At 41.8% G+C, this 20,607-nt stretch overlaps 1 protein-coding gene across 3 annotated transcripts in view; it reads right to left on the reverse strand.

Annotated features, from left to right (window-relative positions):
- tspan11 (tetraspanin 11) overlaps window positions 1-20,607 on the reverse strand; it is a 78,529-nt gene that overhangs the window by 50,337 nt on the left and 7,585 nt on the right. Inside the window, exons 5-9 of one of the 3 annotated variants that reach the window (XM_085769571.1) lie at window positions 19,883-19,987; window positions 19,291-19,449; window positions 18,740-18,826; window positions 17,547-17,668; window positions 14,716-16,246 (exon numbers count right to left, since the gene is read on the reverse strand). In XM_085769571.1, the coding sequence (XP_085625697.1) occupies window positions 17,594-17,668; window positions 18,740-18,826; window positions 19,291-19,449; window positions 19,883-19,987 (426 nt within the window). In that variant the 3' untranslated portion in view covers window positions 14,716-16,246; window positions 17,547-17,593. Of the gene's footprint in view, window positions 1-14,715; window positions 16,247-17,546; window positions 17,669-18,739; window positions 18,827-19,290; window positions 19,450-19,882; window positions 19,988-20,607 lie in introns of those variants that run through there. The other 2 variants (XM_085769573.1, XM_085769574.1) reach the window with 2 other exon arrangements.

The following is a 20,607-nucleotide window of genomic DNA, read 5'->3' on the forward strand; positions in this document are numbered from 1 at the left end:
TTGTTGCCTCTGTGGCTTGTTCTCATTCGTAACTCAGTCATAACTCCCTCGGGATAAATAAAAGAGGGATACTGTGGAATTACTTGAGGATATTTACATGACAACACAGTATGATATTATGTATGTGCTGCAGGGTCGGTGCTTTGTTTTGCTGGGTCCAGATGCAAGATTTCATTACTTCCTTTTTTCCCCTCGGGTGAGTAATGATACTGGCCTTATTCACAGGTGCAGTGCGGACGAGATATGAATCACCACACAAGTGGTGCTTCAAAAGGTCACTCTCTTACATATATGTCTGCTGCACAAAAGTGAAAAAAGAAAAAAAAAAGATTCAACAGAGAAAAGATGTGTCAATGGTGAACATTCCAAATTGGCGATTCCCATAGCCTCTGGCATATCTGAGTTACCCACAAAGCCCTAAGGACCACGCCATATGTCATTCTAGTGCTCTTAAACTCAAATCAAATGTCTCTGGCTGTTTAAACAGCTCCGGGTTGAACTACACAAGACAACACTGTAAAACAAAAGGCTTCTTGTACCCAAGTAGCAAGTCTCTTGCCCCCAGAACAATTAGCTTCATACATGACAACAGCACTCAGATGTGTTTGTAGAAAAATAATTTACCCTTTCAATCTAATTACCCTGATCCCTCCAGCCCCCAAAGGCTTCCAACTCACAATGGAGCTGTTTGTAGAAAGCTGAGTGGGGATTTTCGTTGACATAATTGAGATGAATATGTAACTCAACCAAGACAAACAAGCATGGATATTTAGAATTCTACGATAATTGAATTAAGACATGACGAGATGTATCTTGTGCTCTGGCATGTTCGCTCACAGAAGCTCCAGTTATCCAGAATCAACAGAGCAGGGTATGATGGTGTAAGTGCACGTGCAAACACTAGTGTCTTGTCTGCATCTGAACATCTGCAGGCTTAAGTGTGCGCATCACTCGCTATATGTGCTATAGTGTGCTGTTCTGTATATCCTTTCATTATTGTTCTGTGGGGCTGTTTGTGGATATGCACAAAAGAATGCGTGTATGCGAGTGTGCATGTGTGCATCATAACCAATTACTCACTATGTGACACAGATGACTTGGTGAAATGAAGGGAAACTGAATTTAATCAGTGGGACTCTGCTTACTTCAGACGGCTTCAAAGAAGAATAAGGAATGTTTGTTATAGAGCGGCTGATGATAATCTGAACTCCACAGGACTTCGCTGGGGAAGCACAAAAGGCCACTGAAGTCATGCCACTCATGCTCCTTGCATGTTTTGGATGGAATTGCATGCCCTGTCCTTCATGCTTGCTCTAGTTTTCCAGCACTCCTTTGCATGTAAACAAAGCTGCAGACTGTGCAACAATAAAAAAAAAAGAAAAAAAAAGACTTTCTTAGTGACTGAGACTATAAAATATACAAGAACCTATAAGGATTCTAACTTTGTGCAAATTGCATGGTTTAAAGTAGACAGATAACAAGTGTGTCTCACTTCTAGGTGCAGCAAAAAGGAAGATAACCGAGACGAAGTGTTTATCTAAAGTGAGGCTCCTGCAGATATAGCTGCGCAGGTTCATCAACACTCATCGAAGTTCATCCAAAGGCTGCACGTTGAACACACAAATTCCACTGGGAGAAACACAGCAACTCGCAACCTGCCCTCAACACCCCTGCAAATCCACTCTGACAGTCATCCGACGCAGACCGGTCTCTGAGCCTCTGGCGGACGGCGAGGAGAAAGCAGCAGACAGCGCTGTCAGTAATGAGAATGGATAGCAGCTTGGCTACACCGTCTCAGCCCCATTGATCACATGGCTGTGAAGAGTGATGGCGCTTTTCCCAGGGAGGGAGCAGTGTGCATGTTCTAATTCTTCTCAGATCCATTCTAATTTGGCTCCATATTGATAACTTCTCCCCTCGAACCTTTTGTAGCAAAGTGTAGCGCGCGTTAGAGGGCAGAAAGGAGTAAACAGGCTTTTATAGCCAATGAGCAATATTCACCATTCTGCCAACGGCCGACAGAATCGGAGACATTTATGGATGAATTCATGACTGTAGTGTGTGTGTGTGTCTGTTCGATACCAGTGATCACTTTGCACTGATGGCTACGTCGATACATGTATTAATGTTTACTCTGGGCAAAAGGCTGAGAAATGAATTATTTGATTGAGTTACTTTAACACTTGGCTGGCGCTGAATCGGTCGCTATCAGTCAGTGACCACTAGCATGTCACTGAATGATGCTGAGGCAGCGAATGAAAGAACTTTATTGGACACATAGATGTGGCCTCTCTCTCTCTTTTACTGTCCCACAACCACACTTCAGTCCTGTGTCTCTCAAAGGGTTTCCCTCTGAAGTGGTCGTGTGCGTCAGCAATGGGTCACATCTGATCCAGCACCATTACCTTGTACTATTTCCCCCCCTCTTCTGTCCTATACTCTGGCCCATGCCTCATAAATGTCATCCCAGTCTGTCTAAGCATTAATCTCTGTGAGGCTGGGGCCCAGTGACCCTCCAAAACAAACCAGTCTTGTTGAACTGCTCCCCTGCTGTAGAGTAGAAGCTTGGCAGAGCTAGAGGAAACAGAGGAGTATGGATTGGAGGGAGGGAGAGCAGCAACAGCAGCAACAGTGGGGTCTCCAGTGGGAAAAATATCAGCAGCATTATGGAGTGGAGTTGAGCCTGCCATCACTTTCAATGAGAGGAAGAGGCCTGTCAGAGCGCACAAAGGAGAAAAAGACACAATACTAGACAAAGAATAACGTGAGGGATGGAGTGAAGGAGAGAGGAGCAGAGGGAGAGAGGGAAACAACACACAAGGAAGTACGAGACAGACAAAGAGAGGGATTAAAAAGCAGTCCAATTAGAAATAGAGGGGACGGTGCAGGAGGGAGCTAAAGAGAGCACTGATGAGAGATGTAGATAAACCACCACAAACACACTTGCAAATTGAAAGAGATGGAGAAAAGATAGAAGGCTGGAGAGAGAAAGACAAAGAGAGGAAGACAAAGAATAAGCAGGAGTGAGCAAAAAAATAAAAAGGCACAGACCAACGAGAAATTAATTAATGACTCTGAAGAGAAAGAGGCGAAGAGGAACAAAAGGGAAAAAATAGACAATAGGAGACAAAATTAGATGAAAGGGAGAAAAACGTCCTGTCACAATGGCACATCAGAGCCCGCATGTGGCACCACTTGATAAGACGCGTCTTTGCCACCTTCCGTGCTGGCACCCGAGTCCCCGCCCCTCCCTCCCTCCCTCCCCTCCCTCTCCCTTCCCCAACCATCTGTGCCATACAAACACACCAAGCTGTCCGTCAGCGGCTCGAGCTCACGACAACAGCCAGCTTTTGTGACATCAGCCGCCGAGACCGGCTCCTGATGACAACGAGGGGGCCCCGGATCGGTGACATCACCAAGACCCAGCGAGGAGGAAGAAGATGCCAAGCAAAGTTAGCTCCCACAGAGGAGGATTTGAGTCATGTGAGCTGGGATTCCAACCACAGCAGCTAAATGGTTATTCTGGACGGGCCACAGAGGAACACGACGACGGGGAGAGAGCGTGCACTGGAGCTTTTGAGAAGCTCATCGACTTCACGACTCTCAGATTCCGCTCCCCTCTGTCTTTCCTCTCCACTCGCCCCTTGTACTTTCCATCTTAAATGGCTGTGAACAGCTGTGGGTATTTGAGTTGGGCTCACACACACATACACACCACCCAGCAGGGTCCAGCAGCTACACGCCGGCCAGGAATGACTGACATCTGACAAAGAAGGGGATACTGTAGGCGTGGAAGACAGTGTGGCAAAGTTCAAAACGAGGATGAATGACGAGAAGAAATCCGCTCACTAAGAATAGAAACTGGCGACCTCAGTGTTATCTATTGACACCTCAAAGAAATGTGTGAAACTCTGTTCCAGAGCTGAACTGTGCTCCGTTCATTCTGTTCAATAATTACATCTGACAATTGCTTTCATTATCAACTGATTGTTTTCTTTTGCTTTTGATCATTTGATCAGTCGTTTTGTTCATAAATGTCAAAATTGTAAAAAAAAAAAAAAGATCTTGTACATATCCAGATTTCAACAATCATATGAAGCATTTCAAAGCACTGTAGCTTTTTGCTTTTTCTACATATAGTAGAAACTGTAGCTATCACTGGCATTAACAGCTAAACGTACTACTTAATAAAGCACAACAGAACATTTAAAAACGTAAAGGCTATAGCATCGAAATGTTATTTATGCTCTTTCTCTTCCCCACCTATAACAATATGCGTGTGCATTTCCTCAGAAGGCTTTGAAAACTGGGATTAGCATCTCCCATTTGTATCTTTTCTTCACCAAACAGTCAAGTTGCAGTTCACACCCATATTTGTCCAACTCAGATCTACACAATCACCACAGTTCAAGAGGGGCATCAAAGAACAGTGTCACCGATTCAGTATCCGACCAAATAAGGTCACAATCTTCCCTTCTGTTTCTTCTGAGTTTTGGTGGTGAATAATGGCCAGGAAAAAATGATCATGATTAATCAGTTTATCCTATCTGACAGTTGTGCTATAGTTTGTTAGAATAAGCGCATGAAATCTTGTGTTATGGCAAGTGGTTTTTGTGAAATCACAGTGACCTTTGACCACCAAAAATCTAATCAATTCATCTTTGAGTCCAAGCATACATTTCTGCCAAATATGAAGAAATTCCCTCAAGGTGTTACTGAGATATCACATTCACAGGAATGTGGCAGACGGACGGCTGGGTGACCCAAGAGCACATAGCCTTGGGCTACAGCTTCTCGCAGACGTATAAAAACAGAAGACGGAACAAAAAAAAAGTAACATTATGTCCAAGGTAACAAATCAATTACCAGAGACAAAGAGCAAAAAAGGCGAGAAGTAATGAAAAAGATGAAATGTCTCCAAGATATCCTCAATTGGTCAGAGTTTTTTTATTTTTTTATAAATGGCTGCACTTTGTCTTTCTTTCACGCACACACACGTATTACATGACCTATCACAAACTTGATATCCGGTGAAGCAGAGAGAGTTCCTGCACTACCTAGCAGTATATAGGAGAAGCTATAACAGTTCTTCCTAAGCCTGGGCAGGTATCCAAACAGCCTCTGCAGGCTTTGATGAAGTGTCCTGTCATGATGTCAGCCTCCATTGGTCTCTAGCTCACCTGGGACCTCCCTCACTCTTAACAACTCCTGGCTGAGAGGAAAGAACAAAAAAAAATAAGGGGCAATGTAACCGGCCTCCTCATCTACAGCCTTTGTTTCTCACATCTCTTCCCAACTCCCCTCTCCAGCCAAAAAACTAAACAAACAATGACAATAAAATAAAAAAAATTAAAAAACTCAGCTATGGATTCATTCTTATCTAATATGTCTCCTCTTTCCTCTCCTTTATCCTTCTCCTTCCTCCTCCTTTCCTCCTCCTGCTTGCTGGCTGTCAGCAGGTTAAAAAATGGCTTGGTGCTAGCGAGGGAGAAACAATTACTCATGGCGCAGGCTGTATAGACATTAGAAGCTCTGCGCTCCTCTGCGATCTCGGGGCCATGTGTTTCTAATTGAACGGTGCACTGGAGGAATTATCAAAGCTTAAGATTGCATAATGAGGACTGGCAGAAATCTGCAGCAGGCGGTGACACTCTTTGTCTTGAGAGGCGCACTGTGGTTGGAAGCATGTCAATAAGTGTCTGGGAGAAGCCATCATTTCTCTTGAAAGAGGATTTCCTGATCGTATCTTGGGCGTGTTTGCTACAGTCTCATCACTTTGTAGAATCAAACCCCTCAAACGTTGCTAAAATGCCAGTCAAACAGCAAGATTAAGGAATTCATTCAAGTGTGCATTCGCTAATGCTGTTTCTATTCATAAAGACAATTCTGCCTTCAGATCCCTGCTCCATGCTCGTGTGATGATCACTAACACCTCCCCTGTTTTTCTCCACACCAGTGTTCTTCGATCATCACACAACACCAGTTGGCCAGAGATGGACATGGCCGATTTAGCATCGCCAAATGGAGGCATGTTCGTCCGTACACAGAGATAGAGAGAGACGCTTCTTTAATAGACATCGGGGGGGGCGGCTTTTGTGCAACATCACACACGAGCCCCTGCGTACGTATGTGCGTACACACTTAAATCCTGGTCTCCATGGTGATTATTTTAGTGGCCGTGTGAACTTGCCCCCCTGCATCTGTTTCTGCGTTTCTTCCTTGTGTAAAATACCATAATTACTTATTCATAACCACATGACTATTTTTTTTTTTTTTACACAGCATTCTCCAAGCACCATAAATGAGAACTATAAATACTCTGGCAAGAATACATTACAACATTAAGAAATAAGCACAGGGGAACAAAGAGTTCCTCATTTCTTCAGGAGGCACACAATGTTTTGCTAAAGCCTGTTCTTGTTTTACTGAGGCATGATTCACATTGTTTGCTGTTGATGCACACCAACAGCACGACCGTCAGCACACAATCCAAGTTGAAGGTTTACACCTCTAACAAGGAGGGGATGCCTGGATGATGTGTGCCAAAATGCCATTTAGAGCACCGAGTCCATCTGGTGGAAAGATGGAGAATCACATGTCAGTTATATCTGGATCTCCTGTGGTGTTTTACTTCATCATAATCCTGATGTTTTCATCTATAATGCTGACTCTGACCAGAACTTTAGCATTTGTGCTACTGCAGCAAATTCTCATGGGGTTGCATCTCTCACGCAAACATGTCTGTACATGTAGATAAGCCCGGATACACACATACATAAACGTATACAACTCGCTACGAGAAGCGAAGAAGACGCCAGGAGTAATGCGAGGCATGTGTGTCAGAGACGGTCGATGTTATGTGTAACAAGGATCCTATTCTGGCAAGAGGAAAAGAAGTGAGTGTGTGTGTGTGTGTATGAGTTTGAGTGTCTGTGCGATGGTATGCTAGAGTCATCCAGAGTTTCCCTTACACACAGAGACACACATGCAGACACACACACTCTTGCGGTCACAGTATTGGTGAAACTTTCCCTGCCACACAGAAGAAACAGCTTACCAATGTCTGCTGAACTGTCTGAACACCAAACCACACTCAGAGTTCAAACTGTCACCAATAAATCTTATGCCCCACAATGGTCTAAGATTCAAATCACCTGAGAGAGGAAACCTAATTGAAAAGTTCACTTTAACTCCAAATGTCGCCGCTCTCGAAGTGTCAAGGCTGAGCTGTTTAAATGAAGACTTGGACTATATCTTCATCCAATAATGTTCACACAAAATGTAAGTAAAACTACAGTGAGCTTCTTTACTGACTGTAATAAAAAGCAGAAATACTGTATGCCGCTGTTCACTATTTTTCTTGAAGAAATGTAGACTCTTGGGACAGAAAGTACAGAGTTGATTTTCATTGACTAAAGGCACTGAGCTTGTTGCTCCCCACAAACACTTGCGTCTTGCAGAGTCTGGGGAGTGACAGTATATAAAACCTTTGGGAGCTTTTCATTCGTGGTTAGCGACTCTACATTTGACACAAAGAGCTGCAAGCCCCTCTAGCAGTCTATAGTCTCCTATAACAGGATCCTATACTACTACTACTTACAAACACAGTGCAGGTAACTACGCCTTCTCTCTGCGTCTGTTTTATATTTATATTGTTTATTCAATGTACATTTGTTCAAAAGGGCCATCGAAAAGTTTGTCGAGAAGAAGGATTTAAATGTTCCACACTGAGGCAATTTCGAAAGACTACACCATTTTCGGGGCAATTTTTCAACAAAGAAACAGCACTCTATATTTAATCCCACAGTGAAATCACTTCCAGGACAAATAATGTTGTTTTAGGATCACTGGTGGAGTGAGTGCAGATTTCACTCACATTTGCAAGGTTTAATAGGGCATGCAATTTAAGGTAAGCTCTCTTATTTTTTCTGGCCAAACTTCCAGGTGACTAAACTCGAAGCTTATGACTGGTCTGCAGAAGTGTGTCAGGGGTAAACAGTGCTTTGTACTGTGTTTCTACATACTGGTATACTGGGAGGGTTTGGTCCAATAGGAGAGCTCTGTTACATGAAAAACCCCCGAATCCATCTTTGTTTATAAATCACAGCAGCTCCTACTCAATGGATTTGCAGATATGTTTCACAGATGGAAGGAAGCAACAACTACAACAATCAAAATCATGTTCACTTGATAAATCCTGATTTATTGAGGCGTGCTCCGTCTGAGGCAGTGTTGAAACAGATATCCAGATAGAGACCGTAAAGCTCCCGCAGCTGCACGTCTTAAGCCCTGACGTGCACCTTTCTGTTCAAGAGGAAGAAAATTAACACTGACGCTTCAGGAGCTGCATGCATCGACAGTATTGCACTCCCGTGAAATGCCATACACTGTTTATGTTTCCAAAACTGCATTATGGCTTCATGAATGTCAAAAGTATATTCGCATAAAGGCTACAATTGAGATAAATACCTCCAGCACAGTGCTGCCATGAAACTGCCAATTAGAATATTAGTTTTTGTAAACACATCATTTCCTGGTGAGGCACGGCACAAGGAAATCCATATGCTAGCTGTTGACTGCATCAGAGGAATCTAAGAGCTGTAAAAAAAAAAATAAAAAAAAGCAAGCACGTAGCATATTTCAGGCAGTAAAAATTGATATGAGTGATAGCAGATGTTGGAATAGACAAATTCATTTGTTGGGAGGGAAGTAATAACACTCTTGATTACTGTAATGTACTGTAGGTCTGAAATGGGGGTTCATAATGGGGCCATAGTTTATACATGAAAGGAAGATGCAGATGGACGGATGGATGGATAGATGGACCCTGTTTTGACATTGACTAGTCCCCCCCCCAAAAGTCCTGCCTCAATAAAAAAGTTTTCAAGTGCTGTATATTGTGCAATGAAGCCAATAAAAGAAGCAGGAAATCGTTGGCTGATTGTTTCACAAGTCGCCTACTGATATGCAAAACTCCCATTAAATGCAAATGAGTCTGCTTTCCGAGACAAAAGAATGTGCATCGCGCTGTGATGTCTGCACTCGTTTAGTCCAAATTACCTTTCACATTTTGCACATTTTCAAAGTCCAAACATCTTTCTCCTCCCTTTTCAACCAATTTTCCATCTGTCTTTATTGCGCTCTCTATCTTGACGCTCAAGGCTATGCGCTGCAATGGCACAATGCCTCCTATTCAAGTGTTTACTTCCTAAAGGGCACTCAAGAGCCTGTTTACTGATTACAAAATCTCCCTCTCCGTTTCTTTCTCCGAGCTCACGCCACTCTCCAGACAAAGTCAAGGTCGCTCCCATGCTCTCCTCCATGCCATCAATCTCAGTGGGAAGAGCAGAACTTCCTCTCACGCTATTTTGTGTCTGTGCCCCCACCCCCACCCCACCTCCTTTTTTTTTTGCAGATGATAAATTCACTCTCCCTCCAAATATCATATCCGCTTCTTCCTCGTCCATTCATCTTTGGAGCATAAACAAACACAGGTTGACAGACTAATCTGTTTTTATACAAAAATCGTATCCTTTCCAGCTCACTGCGCCGTGTTTAAATCAACAGGGTTACTCTTTATTCCTGAAAAACTGTCAGTCATGTTTTTCACAGACTAGAAGGGTAAACATTATTGATATCACCTGGAAATCTTACAAAACCACACAAATACGTCACTTGTGCACAGAGATGACGGCAAACTAGAATTACCACCATGCAGCTGGATGACTCAGCCAACTGTTCAAGTTGAGGTTTGTGTAGTCTGTCCAGATTCATGTAATGTAAAGTGGGGAAAATATAAGTATTTGACGCCCTGCTGATTTTTCCCCTTATTTCACTTCATCAAATGTAAATTAATTTATAACTTATATATAATGATATTATTCCTGGATGTTTTGTTGATATTCTGTCTCTCTCTGTTGAAATAAACTTACCATAAAAACTATAGACTGTCCATTTCTTTGGACCAAACTTAAAAAATCAGCAGGGGATCAAATTCCCCTCTGTACATGGTGCCTTTTTATTCAGCTTTCTTCAAAGTCTTCCCTTAGTCTCTTTCATCATGAATAATTATAGAAATTCTTGAGTTACAGCCACATATTTGTCTTTTGTGAGGTCATGGTGACCTTGACCTTTGTCCACCAATAGCTAATCAGCTCATCCTTCAGTCCATGTGAATGTTCGTGTGGTGCCAGATTTGAAGAAATTCCCTCCCTTCCTGAGATATAGAGTACAGACGTAAGGACAGACAGACAGACACCCTGAAAACAAAGCGTCCGACAGAGCTATCGCTATAGTTTGATAACAAATATAGCACACTAAGGCCACTAATGCAACAAAAAATGTGATTGCAGTTCATTCCGCATCATAGAACATACACAGCTGAATATGTAGCATTTGTTTGTGCTTGCTGATCAAGTGGCAGAAAAATCCATAGGGTGTAGACACACTCCAGCCAGCTTGTAAAAGTTTACAGACTCCAACCCTCACTTTAAAGAGAAACACCACTCAGCCCATATAAATTACAGTGTATGGACACCATCAGTAAATGCCATGGAGGCATGTTGAAGTGCAGCACCCCTGACATACTTGAAGCATGAAATTCCATCTTGTTGGGCCGCTTTACCACATATAAGCGACACAACATCCATCACTTTGAAACAAATTCTTTTGACCCAAGAGACACTTCTTCCTTGACTCACGCTGGGAAACTAGTCTGTAAAGTACGGGGCGTAATGTAAGCAAATCTGATCGCATACCACAAATCACAACAATGTGTTCAATACAAAGAATGGGTGTTACACAAACACACTGATACACAAACCTACATCATGTAAGCAACGCTAAATTAACTGCCAGTATTTATCAAAATGTTCGATGCTGGTCAGGTCTGCGATATGACATTGCTACTTCCATTTCTACAGAGGTTCATTGACCGTTCCATCAGGTGCCACTGTGGTGTGGTACTGTACCTGCGCTGGAAGCCCGATCCATCCCAGTGTGGTTCTGTGACCCTGCAGCCACACCGCAATCTGTTTGGTATCAATCAACGCCCCCATCAACATGACCCTCATCATCATTATCAGACAGCACGCTTTTGAAACAGCGTCTTGAAACACTTTCTGAAGTTTGTTTCCATCTAAACTCATTCTCCCATGGACAAAAACCCTCCCACACACACACTGAAAGACACACACATACATATACACACACATACATACCTCAGAAACCACAGCTTTCTCAACTGTGGGGGTACTGGGAAGAAAGTGAGAGACATTTAGGGGTCTGGGGTATGAACTCAAAGCCCCCATTTCAAATAATGTGTCATCATTGTGTGTAAATACAGCCACATTGTTAGGGGATCAGTCTCTTTTAATCACCCAATCAGGTCAAAGGGTTTTGAATGAAAAGTGAAAATGGAGATTAATGAATTAGTGATGAATTATAAGTGTACCGCCTGAAATTGAAAGAGATCATTTTTCTTTTTCACACCTTCAAAATGTAAATATTATGAAGTTTGCCTTACACTCGACTCCATCTTTACTAAATGCTACAAAACCCAAGTCTGGGCATGAAAGGCAGAGCTGACATGACTTGAACAAACTGCCGTCATCATAACCGAGTGTAAAAAGCATGGCTGCCTTTCGGAGCGAACACAAGCCAAAACATGGTCTGTCCCGAGACAGTGGTTCCCAACCTTTTTGGCTTGTGTGAGAAATCAACCGCTGAGACCTTAACGTGTTGTGGCAGAGTAGTGCTGACTTCTTATTTCCAGGGAGAAGTTGAGGGATTTCCTATTGATGTAGCGTATTATGAGCATTTCTGGATCTTACATCCTGAGGCCTTTTGATGAAATGAAGCTTAAAGCACCTCTACAAATATGGCACATACATTCCTAAAAGTTAGGTACTGTATACAGTAACGCATCTATGTTGGCACCTACGCTCACTTAAAATGCCAAATAAAAGTATTTTAGTTTGAACAAATGTTAAGATTTTGATTTATGTTGCCGTGCTGGTCTTAAGGTTTCTAAGCCTTGACGTCCAGTGTTGAGGTTATCTAAACACGCCATCTCCTCCTCTACGGCTTTGATCCCCTCAGAAATCTGTCAAACACATTTACAGTCATAGCTAATGTGTTGCAGGCCAACACAAACTCCTTCTGAGGTGTGTGAGGGTCAGTGTGATTCAGAAAGCAAAGCTGGTTCTGCTCTGGACCAAACCTGGTCAGTACTGTTCAAATTATAAAACTAAGAATTAATCACAAATGTAAGTAGGAGATGACTATACTGTAAGTGATGTTGGACAGGTGTGCTCCGTAGTGTTTACATCGAGTAAATTCATAATTTTGGTGCATGCACCTGCAGTTCGTTCACAAATGTTTTAATCTCGTTGGCCCATGGTTGATTGTCACATTGCTTTGAAGTCCATTTGCGCTCCCCCCTTTAATATCTGACAAACGTTAACTTGACATTCAGCCTAATCTGACCCACCTTTGTAGTCTTGTCAGTAACTGTGATGGACTTAACTTCAAAGTCTTTTTTTCCAGTGAGCTGTTTACATTGTTTTGTCTGTATGTTGACATGGCTCCGAGCAGTTCTGCTGAGCTACAAAAAAGCCAAACAAAGACCCGGCGCTTGGATAATGATGTAATCTTAATTTTACAGACAAGACGAGCATTGTCCTCTCAATTTTAACGCAGACAAGAGGCGATCTCGGGAACCACACTAACACAATGAACCCTTAACCAAAATTCCCCCTCAGGCGTGTTACGTTCAACACAATGTGTTACTGAAGACTTTTCCCACACATCTATTATTCTAAAAGGCACAGCAGCATTTGATCACCACGACTGAGCCCTTAAGTTTTACTGCACATATTGAACACAGGTGCATTTAGTGAGACAATAGCTATGTTGTGCCAGAATATGTTTTATGGGATCAACAAACGCCTTATAGACACACAAAACCATAACTCAAGCATGGGATTGTGTGCTGACATGCACGGAGACGTATGTAGAGCTTCATAAAATTAAACGCATTCACTTATAATGTAGAAATGACATCAGTACATTTGGTTTTTCGCTCACTGCTCTAATGTTTTTCTCTCCTTAATGTAAGTCTGCAGGTATTTATGTGTGTCACCTATGTACAAGCAAACACACACTCACACACAACACAACATATGTTCTTAGGTAACTTCCTGAGGTGTCCAATTGAAATATCGTCCCCACGGCTACAATGGGATGAGGATTGAAGGTGTAAGCAGTGTGTGAGTGTGTGTGTGCGCTTGTGATGCAAAGAGGCCTCAACACGTGGGAGAGTGGTGAATCTCCAGCTGCTCCCAATTCTCCCTCATGGGTCTCTTTTGGCAAAGGGTGTAGACCGCATGTGTGTGTGTGTGTGTGTGTTTTTTATCTTGTCAGCATCAGTGTGCCCTCGCTCTGCATCAATGTGTGCGAGTGACATCTGCAGGAAATGAGAGCCATCCTCCTATAGCTGATGAAGACAAAGGGACTGACAGACTCCGTGGGCCAAATGAAGCCAAAATGCTGGAGAACGTCCAACCTCTTAAAACTTTGTGCCCTTTTTCCTAAATGGGTGACAATGATAGATCGCTCTGAACCGACACAGTATCTTGTAAGTAATCTGGGGCCGAGAGAAAACAAAGAGAAAGGGAAAAGTCATGCTTCAAAGACAAATAGTTAGGTCATATGGCAACAATATAGCACAAACAGTAACGCGCAAACAATCCATGTGCATGGCAGTGTTTAATATATAGAGACTTTACCTCAACAAAACCCTAAAACCACACAGAACTGCACTAACAATGAGCCTTGAATCAGTGTGGTTTGAGCTGGGAAGCCGACAAGATTTTCCGATGCTGAATTGTGGGGAGACCCCACACGTTAACAATTGTTTTCCCAGTGTTCTTTAACCAAAGCCCACACATTACATGATAAAGTGAACAACCACGACCTGAGCTCTCACTCCGGCTCGCATTATCTGGAAAGATTTATACAAGCTGCTTTCGAGCGTACACAGAGGAAATGCAACGAGACAGATTTGCAAAGCTCTTTGTGAGACTGAGGAAGAGAATAGTTTGCATCATTCTGAGGAGCAAACTAGACATGAAGTGTGTTTAGATAAACAGGCACGGATTGTGAAAAATAGACGAGTGAATCAGACAATATGAATCAGTTCAATGGTCTTTAGGAACTAGGCCGCTCCGGCTTGTTCATTACAGTAAGCAAGCAAGCAGTCGGTTAAGATTTAGGTCCATCTTATGAATTCAATCATGACTAACACTAACAACATGCTGATTGTTTCAAACATGAGTGGAGCAAAAACTATGACAATTCAAAACAGTGCATCCTCTATTATATGGGAATACTACAAAGCAGTGGGTGTGACTCAACTGGCCCAGTTGTTAGGACTATTCCACAACTAAGAGGACTCAAAAGAAATCCTTTGTCTCCCTCTAGTGGTCGATTACTCAACAATGCCCGCCCCTTACACAATCAATTTATAAAGGGCATCATATACTGTATAGCCCTCTAAGGACAAGGTTGTCACTGTGTCCTACATGAATGAATATGTAAAACAAACTCAAGTTGACATACAGTCATACCCTCATTATCATAATATCATCAACTATAGAGTGCAGGCCAACAGCAATCAAGGAATCATGGCCGCCCTCCTTCATTTACACAATGCAATTTCTTAATGCAACGATATTCAAACATTTATTCATGAGGTTCACGTCAATATTGTGAATAGCACAATCAGTAGTTGGAGCACATGCCAGTGTTATATCATTATGTCATCATCAACCATCCGTACATGAACAACCTTCATTTAGATGTCAATGAAGAAAAAAAAAAATCCTACACGGTCCTTCACAAAAAACTGAGTCATGGCAACTGCAACATAACCTTAAAAATGAAAAAGGTGTCAAAACATTTTCACTTTTAACTATGAAACAGAAACATCTATATTGAGAAACTACTTGATCTTACACAACAGCCAATTTACGACCTTTCACCTCCTCAGTATAGAGGCAACAAGGGTTCTCATTGTTCCATATGTGATAGCTATGGCCAAAGGAATGAAGTGATAGATCAGGCAGTGAAAACAACATAGTCATTGCTTTCTTTGGCTCGCAGAAAGGTCAGCTTCTACCCTGCAGGGAATAAAAGTTCAGTGTTTTGAGAAAGGTATGGAAATAAACCAAAAGCTCACAGACGATGAAATTAGTTTTTTCAAAATTAATATCCGCAATGAAAACGTTAGCATCAAAACTAATATGTCCAATTCCAAATGTCATAGTATGGCATGAGATTTATTTGCAGCACTTTGTAATAATACAGCACTTAGTAGAACATATACCCACTGATGACCACTAGGTGGAGTTAAAAATTCAGTAATCTACAAACCAACATGACTGGAAGCCTCCTGAAATGTCTGTGGCCACACACAAGCATTGCAGTCCAGAATTTAGTGTTATTTATCTCTAATATAGACGGAACTACAAAAATAAAGATAGTTAACTTATTTCATCTGCTTCCGCTCATCACAGTGCATTACCTGCTCCCTTTAAATATTTATTTTTTTATTTATTTTTTCAATCAGCAAAAATGTGAAAGAGGCACAATGTGTTTACAAAATAGACAAACGCAAGTTACCCACCACCATTCAATAGTGACCCCAGTCAGTGTGTATGGTGTACTCGCTCAGCTTACTGCACTGGAATGCCATAAAATCTTATTAAATAATTCTGCACAGTGAAAACATACTAAATCAATGTGTATCATTATCTGAATAGACTGCAACGTGAGTAAAGATTACCCTTTCTTCAGTCCTGCTCAAATGAAAGCATGCATCTCAGCCAAGGCAATAATGCAACCAGACATGGTGCTCCAGGAAGCCTAGATCACAGTCAGGTATCAGGAATGTTTATGCCTGGATGGACATATATTGTAACTGAAGTACAGTATTGTACAAAAGGAACCAAAAATCAGTCTGGTTGTTAAACAGCACAATTTGTTTCTGGCTGCAATGTAGGTGACCTGAAACACATGTGAGCATTTGGCTTCGATCACCCAGTCAGAGTTCAAAAGTCAGAGGTTGAAGTTGGTCATTGCGCCAACAGCCTGTTGTAGGTGGTGTGTTGGAGGCCTGGTCGGCTCAGTATGTAGTATCCATCTTGATCCGTCTGTATAAACAGCAGGTGAACACCATCCCACAGATCTGAAAACAGGAAGTGTTAAGTCAGGAGTGCTGCTCAGTCACCATGGAGGACTGCAGGAAGCTTGAGTTGATAGAGAGGGGTTAAAGGTGACGGGGTTAGAGGCAGCTGGAGAGTATGGAGGTGGTTACTATGGAGATGTCAGGGAGTCAGCAGCCATTATTGCAGCAGCACATGTGTGCACAAGCTTGTCCAAGCAAATTCAAAAGCACTTTGGGTGGGGTCGAGAAGCAGATACATGTATAAACACTCATCTTAGTATTCTGTCTTCAGTCAAAAGTCCCAATAAAGAAAACTAAAAGGCTCCAAGATAAGTAACATGGATGCATGTAAAGCTACAGAATTTCAGAGCATTATACGGAAGCACTAAACTATCCACGGCTGCTGTAGAAAAAAAATCCAAAAACGAAGGAAGAACAGCAGGAACAAATATTGACCCAAGTCACTGGGTCCGCTGGGCTCCAAGGATAAACAGTCAAGTGCCCAGATTCAGTTTTTGAGCCTCTGAGAAAACCTTATCGAGCGAGTCGGCATTGTATATTGACTCATCACAATCTCTCTTCAGGCAAGTTTGTGTTTTTTTTCTCCCTTCTCCTCCAGTGATGGATACGTAGAGGCATAGAGGAAGACTGACATTTTGGCTTCTAGGATGCTGACATGAGAGTGAAAAGTGAGGGGAAAAAAATGCCTCTCGGCTTTCTATGTTTGCAGCCTTTGTTAAGAAGACTGCGGTAATTTGAGCAAAGAACAATAATGGGATAATGTGCAGAAATGTTTCATAACACAGCCGAAAGAGAAACATCTTTCTGGCCGGATTAGCAGGAATCAGTAAAATTTGTATCTTGTTTATTTTTAGTTTCCAAATAACACCAGTGCTTTATGTGCATGATAATAGGGAGATACCCAAACACCACCTTCTCTTGTTGGCACAGGTACTTGATGAGGCACAATTGAATAGGGATACATATATTATTTTTGCAAACCAAATCATTTAACGGATGCAAGTCAAGTTTTGATTAATCAAGAGAATCTCATTCTGTTTGCTGTTGATGTTTGACTTTTCCAAAGTTATTATGTACTTGTCAGCCTTCACAACCCATTAACACGACATGCAGAGCAACAATCTGCAATATACAGCCAAAGCCAGGCAGCTGCATGCTTCACACTCAGCAAAGATCATGAAAGAAAATAAAATGGTTCATTTGGTATACATGTACGTAGCCAAGAGATTTCACATGTAACGTACAGTCAGACAAGGACAAACATGCAGAGAGATGTCAAATTTCCACAATGCCCTCCAACCTTGTCTCTCCAGTTGATTAAACCACAAAAGACGCTCTAGAGCTAAATCACAATGTACCGAAGTCCTCCTCTTCTTTATAGAGCAGATAGATAAAGCAGGCTGTCAAGGCTGCCCCAGCCAGCTACAGTGACAGCATGCGCACACACACACACACACACACACACACACACACACACACACGGACAAAAACATACAGTGCAACGCACCAATGAAATGTTAATGTGGCACAAAAAACATTAATTTGAAAGAGATTTAAACTACAGCTAGTATGATTTAACATGAACCTCAAGAAATCAAGTCACACAGTTACTGAAGACAGGAAACAGACTGGTTCAGTTGACAAAGACAAGACATACAGAAAGCCTACCATACAAAATTAAAACAAACATATGCTTCAAAAAATGTTCAATCAGATTTAAACTTAAGTAACATTCTGTATTGCAGATGCATTTCTCTATATACTCCTCGATAATGTGCACCCTTCCTTCAGGCAATTCATGGATGCGAAAACAATATAGTCGCAGTATAGAAAAAGTTTATTGAAAGCTGTATTCCTAAACTACACTGTCAATAATCTAAAGCACCGTGGATCACAAGACAAGTGATCTCTTTTCTTGCTGCAAGCCTTGATTCTTACAACAGAGAAATTCTGTCCTTATGTCAGCAGAACATCTGCCATTATTCTCAATTCCCTCGTGTCTGCATACAAAATGGCCAACATAAAGGGAATATCTGTCTTACAAATACCACTGGAAAGAATTGTTTGGTCTCAGGTTTCCCTCAAGTTAATTTAAAAGAGGTGGCACAGCTGTAAGAGTGCTGTCAGGCAGCACAAAATTGTAAAAAAGCATTTGCGTCCTTAGGCATTATAAGGCTTAAAAGCCCGTCCATATCAGTCTGGTACAAATCAGATGACAGAAATGAATGAAATTAGATAATGGGGACTGAGAGACTAGGTTGAGATGAAAAGAAGTGTCCATTTAGCTGATGTTGACCTGCGATGGTACATTTTCAGGAACAACAGACAAAAAACTCATCTGGGTTGTGTTCAACAAAAGGACAGTATTTTGTTTTTAACGGTAGCGCCACCATCTCTTTTTTGACAGAATAATATTTGGGCTTTTATGAAAAATGCAGAACTGTATTCTGTTCCTTCAAACGCTGTCTGAAATACACATCATATCTTACTTACCTGCAGACAGGCTACTCCTATTCCCACAGCACCAATGACTAACAGGTGGTCTGCCAAAAACTGCTCCAGCTTGGTGATGCATCCTCCCTGCAGAGTCAAGGGATGAAAGTTAAAAATGACATCAACAACACACTTCTAAGCAATCAAGAACAAATCCTACAGTGGACATACGGCTTAACTAAAGAAGCCTATTATCCAAAGTACATTTACGTATAGACCACTTATTCATTTTGAGTCTTATTTTGCTATTAAGGGCAGGTGTATAAACATAGTAAATAAGACAGAGAAATGTGAAATAGTTATTAGGTGACAAAAAAGTAGACATTTTGAAATCCCAATCCCTGTGATTCCTATACTACTGTACATGGTTATTGCTTCTTTTTACAGTCTATGGGTTATTGTCATTATCCACATGACATCTTTGCACATGATGAAACTAGTGTACTGTAAATCGTAACAGTAACAGGGAGAACTGAAGATGTTGACAGAAAAAGGTGGGAAAACGTCCTTTTTGTAGTATAAATGAGCACTCAAGCATCAAGTCCACTGACCTCCACTTTGTAGATGTTGGAGGGGTGGTCTCTCTTGCCACAGTGAGGGGTGATGGTCTTACAGCAGCTATCAGGCACAAATCTGCCTTGTGCCTGCTTTGACGTAATGTACACACTGGTCCTCCAATCATTGGAGTTGTTGCTGCCACAGCACTTGAACTGAAGAGTCAAAAGGAGAGAGTGAAGTGTTTTGTTTAATTATGTCACACAGTGCAAGAGGAGTGTAAATCCCTCTCCTCTTCTTCTTCTTCTCCTCATCAAGACTGGGCTTTTAACTCTGATTATTCTATTTGGAATGAACTCCTTCAAATCAGTATTCTTTAAATATTCTTACAATTAAAGAAAAGGATCTTATTCACAGGGACTTGGACAAAATTGGTGCTGGCCATTACACTCGGCATTTCTGGAACAATATGCTGTGGCTAACACAGTGCTATGAGCAATTCCTTTTACTGAGTATAAACATACTTTAAAACTACTACACATATGTTATAACAAAGCCTGACGACTTTTGACAATGCCTGCTGAAGCAAAGTGCAACATTACAAAAACTAAGCAAAACATCAGAAGCATTTGTAAACACAGCGCATACATCCTGCTGTAGTCGGTTCACAGCTAATGTGATGTCATCCTTCCCTGGCTGGGCATAGTTCTCTGTCATAGTGTGGTTGAGATGCAGCTTCAGCTCCTCACTCAGCTGAAAATTAGAAAATAGAGAGAGAGAGTGCACAGACTCACAGTGAGAAACAACTGCACATCTACAAGGGACTGTAACTGAGGCCTCACACACACTGACAGCTGCAGATTCTATGTGCAGGTGTGAGAATATTTCTTTCTAGTCCATCGGGAGGAGCACATAAATAACTGGTGCCCTTGAAGTGCAGTTACAACAAATTAGGTGGATGGACATCCACACAAAGCCTTGCACATATCCTCTGATGAAAATTTACATCATGCAGACCTTGGCGGACTCTCATATACTTGCAGATGCTTGAGACATAGATGGGGGGGGGGGTGACTAATGTATGAGAGTGCTGGGGTAATAAGCTTAAAAGAAGTTAGGTAGTGGGAGGATTAGGGCGAGATAGACAGGTAGCAACTCCCAGGCCTCTGCAAGTATTGTGACTGCAACGAGTGGAACAACACATTACAAAAAATAGACTTAAAATGTAGTCTTTGATGTGTGTATATGTTGATATGCATCTACTCAGAGAGCCAACAAGGTACAGAGAGAGGATGAGAGCCCTTATCTTTAAAAGGGTTTCTACCCTGTGCTGAACCTTTTTCCATTACAATAAATCTCAGAGCTTGCCTGCA

Source organism: Trachurus japonicus, chromosome 23 (genome assembly GCF_045865225.1).
Source record: "Trachurus japonicus isolate A0001 chromosome 23, Traja_1.0".
NCBI classification, from domain to species: domain Eukaryota; kingdom Metazoa; phylum Chordata; class Actinopteri; order Carangiformes; family Carangidae; genus Trachurus; species Trachurus japonicus.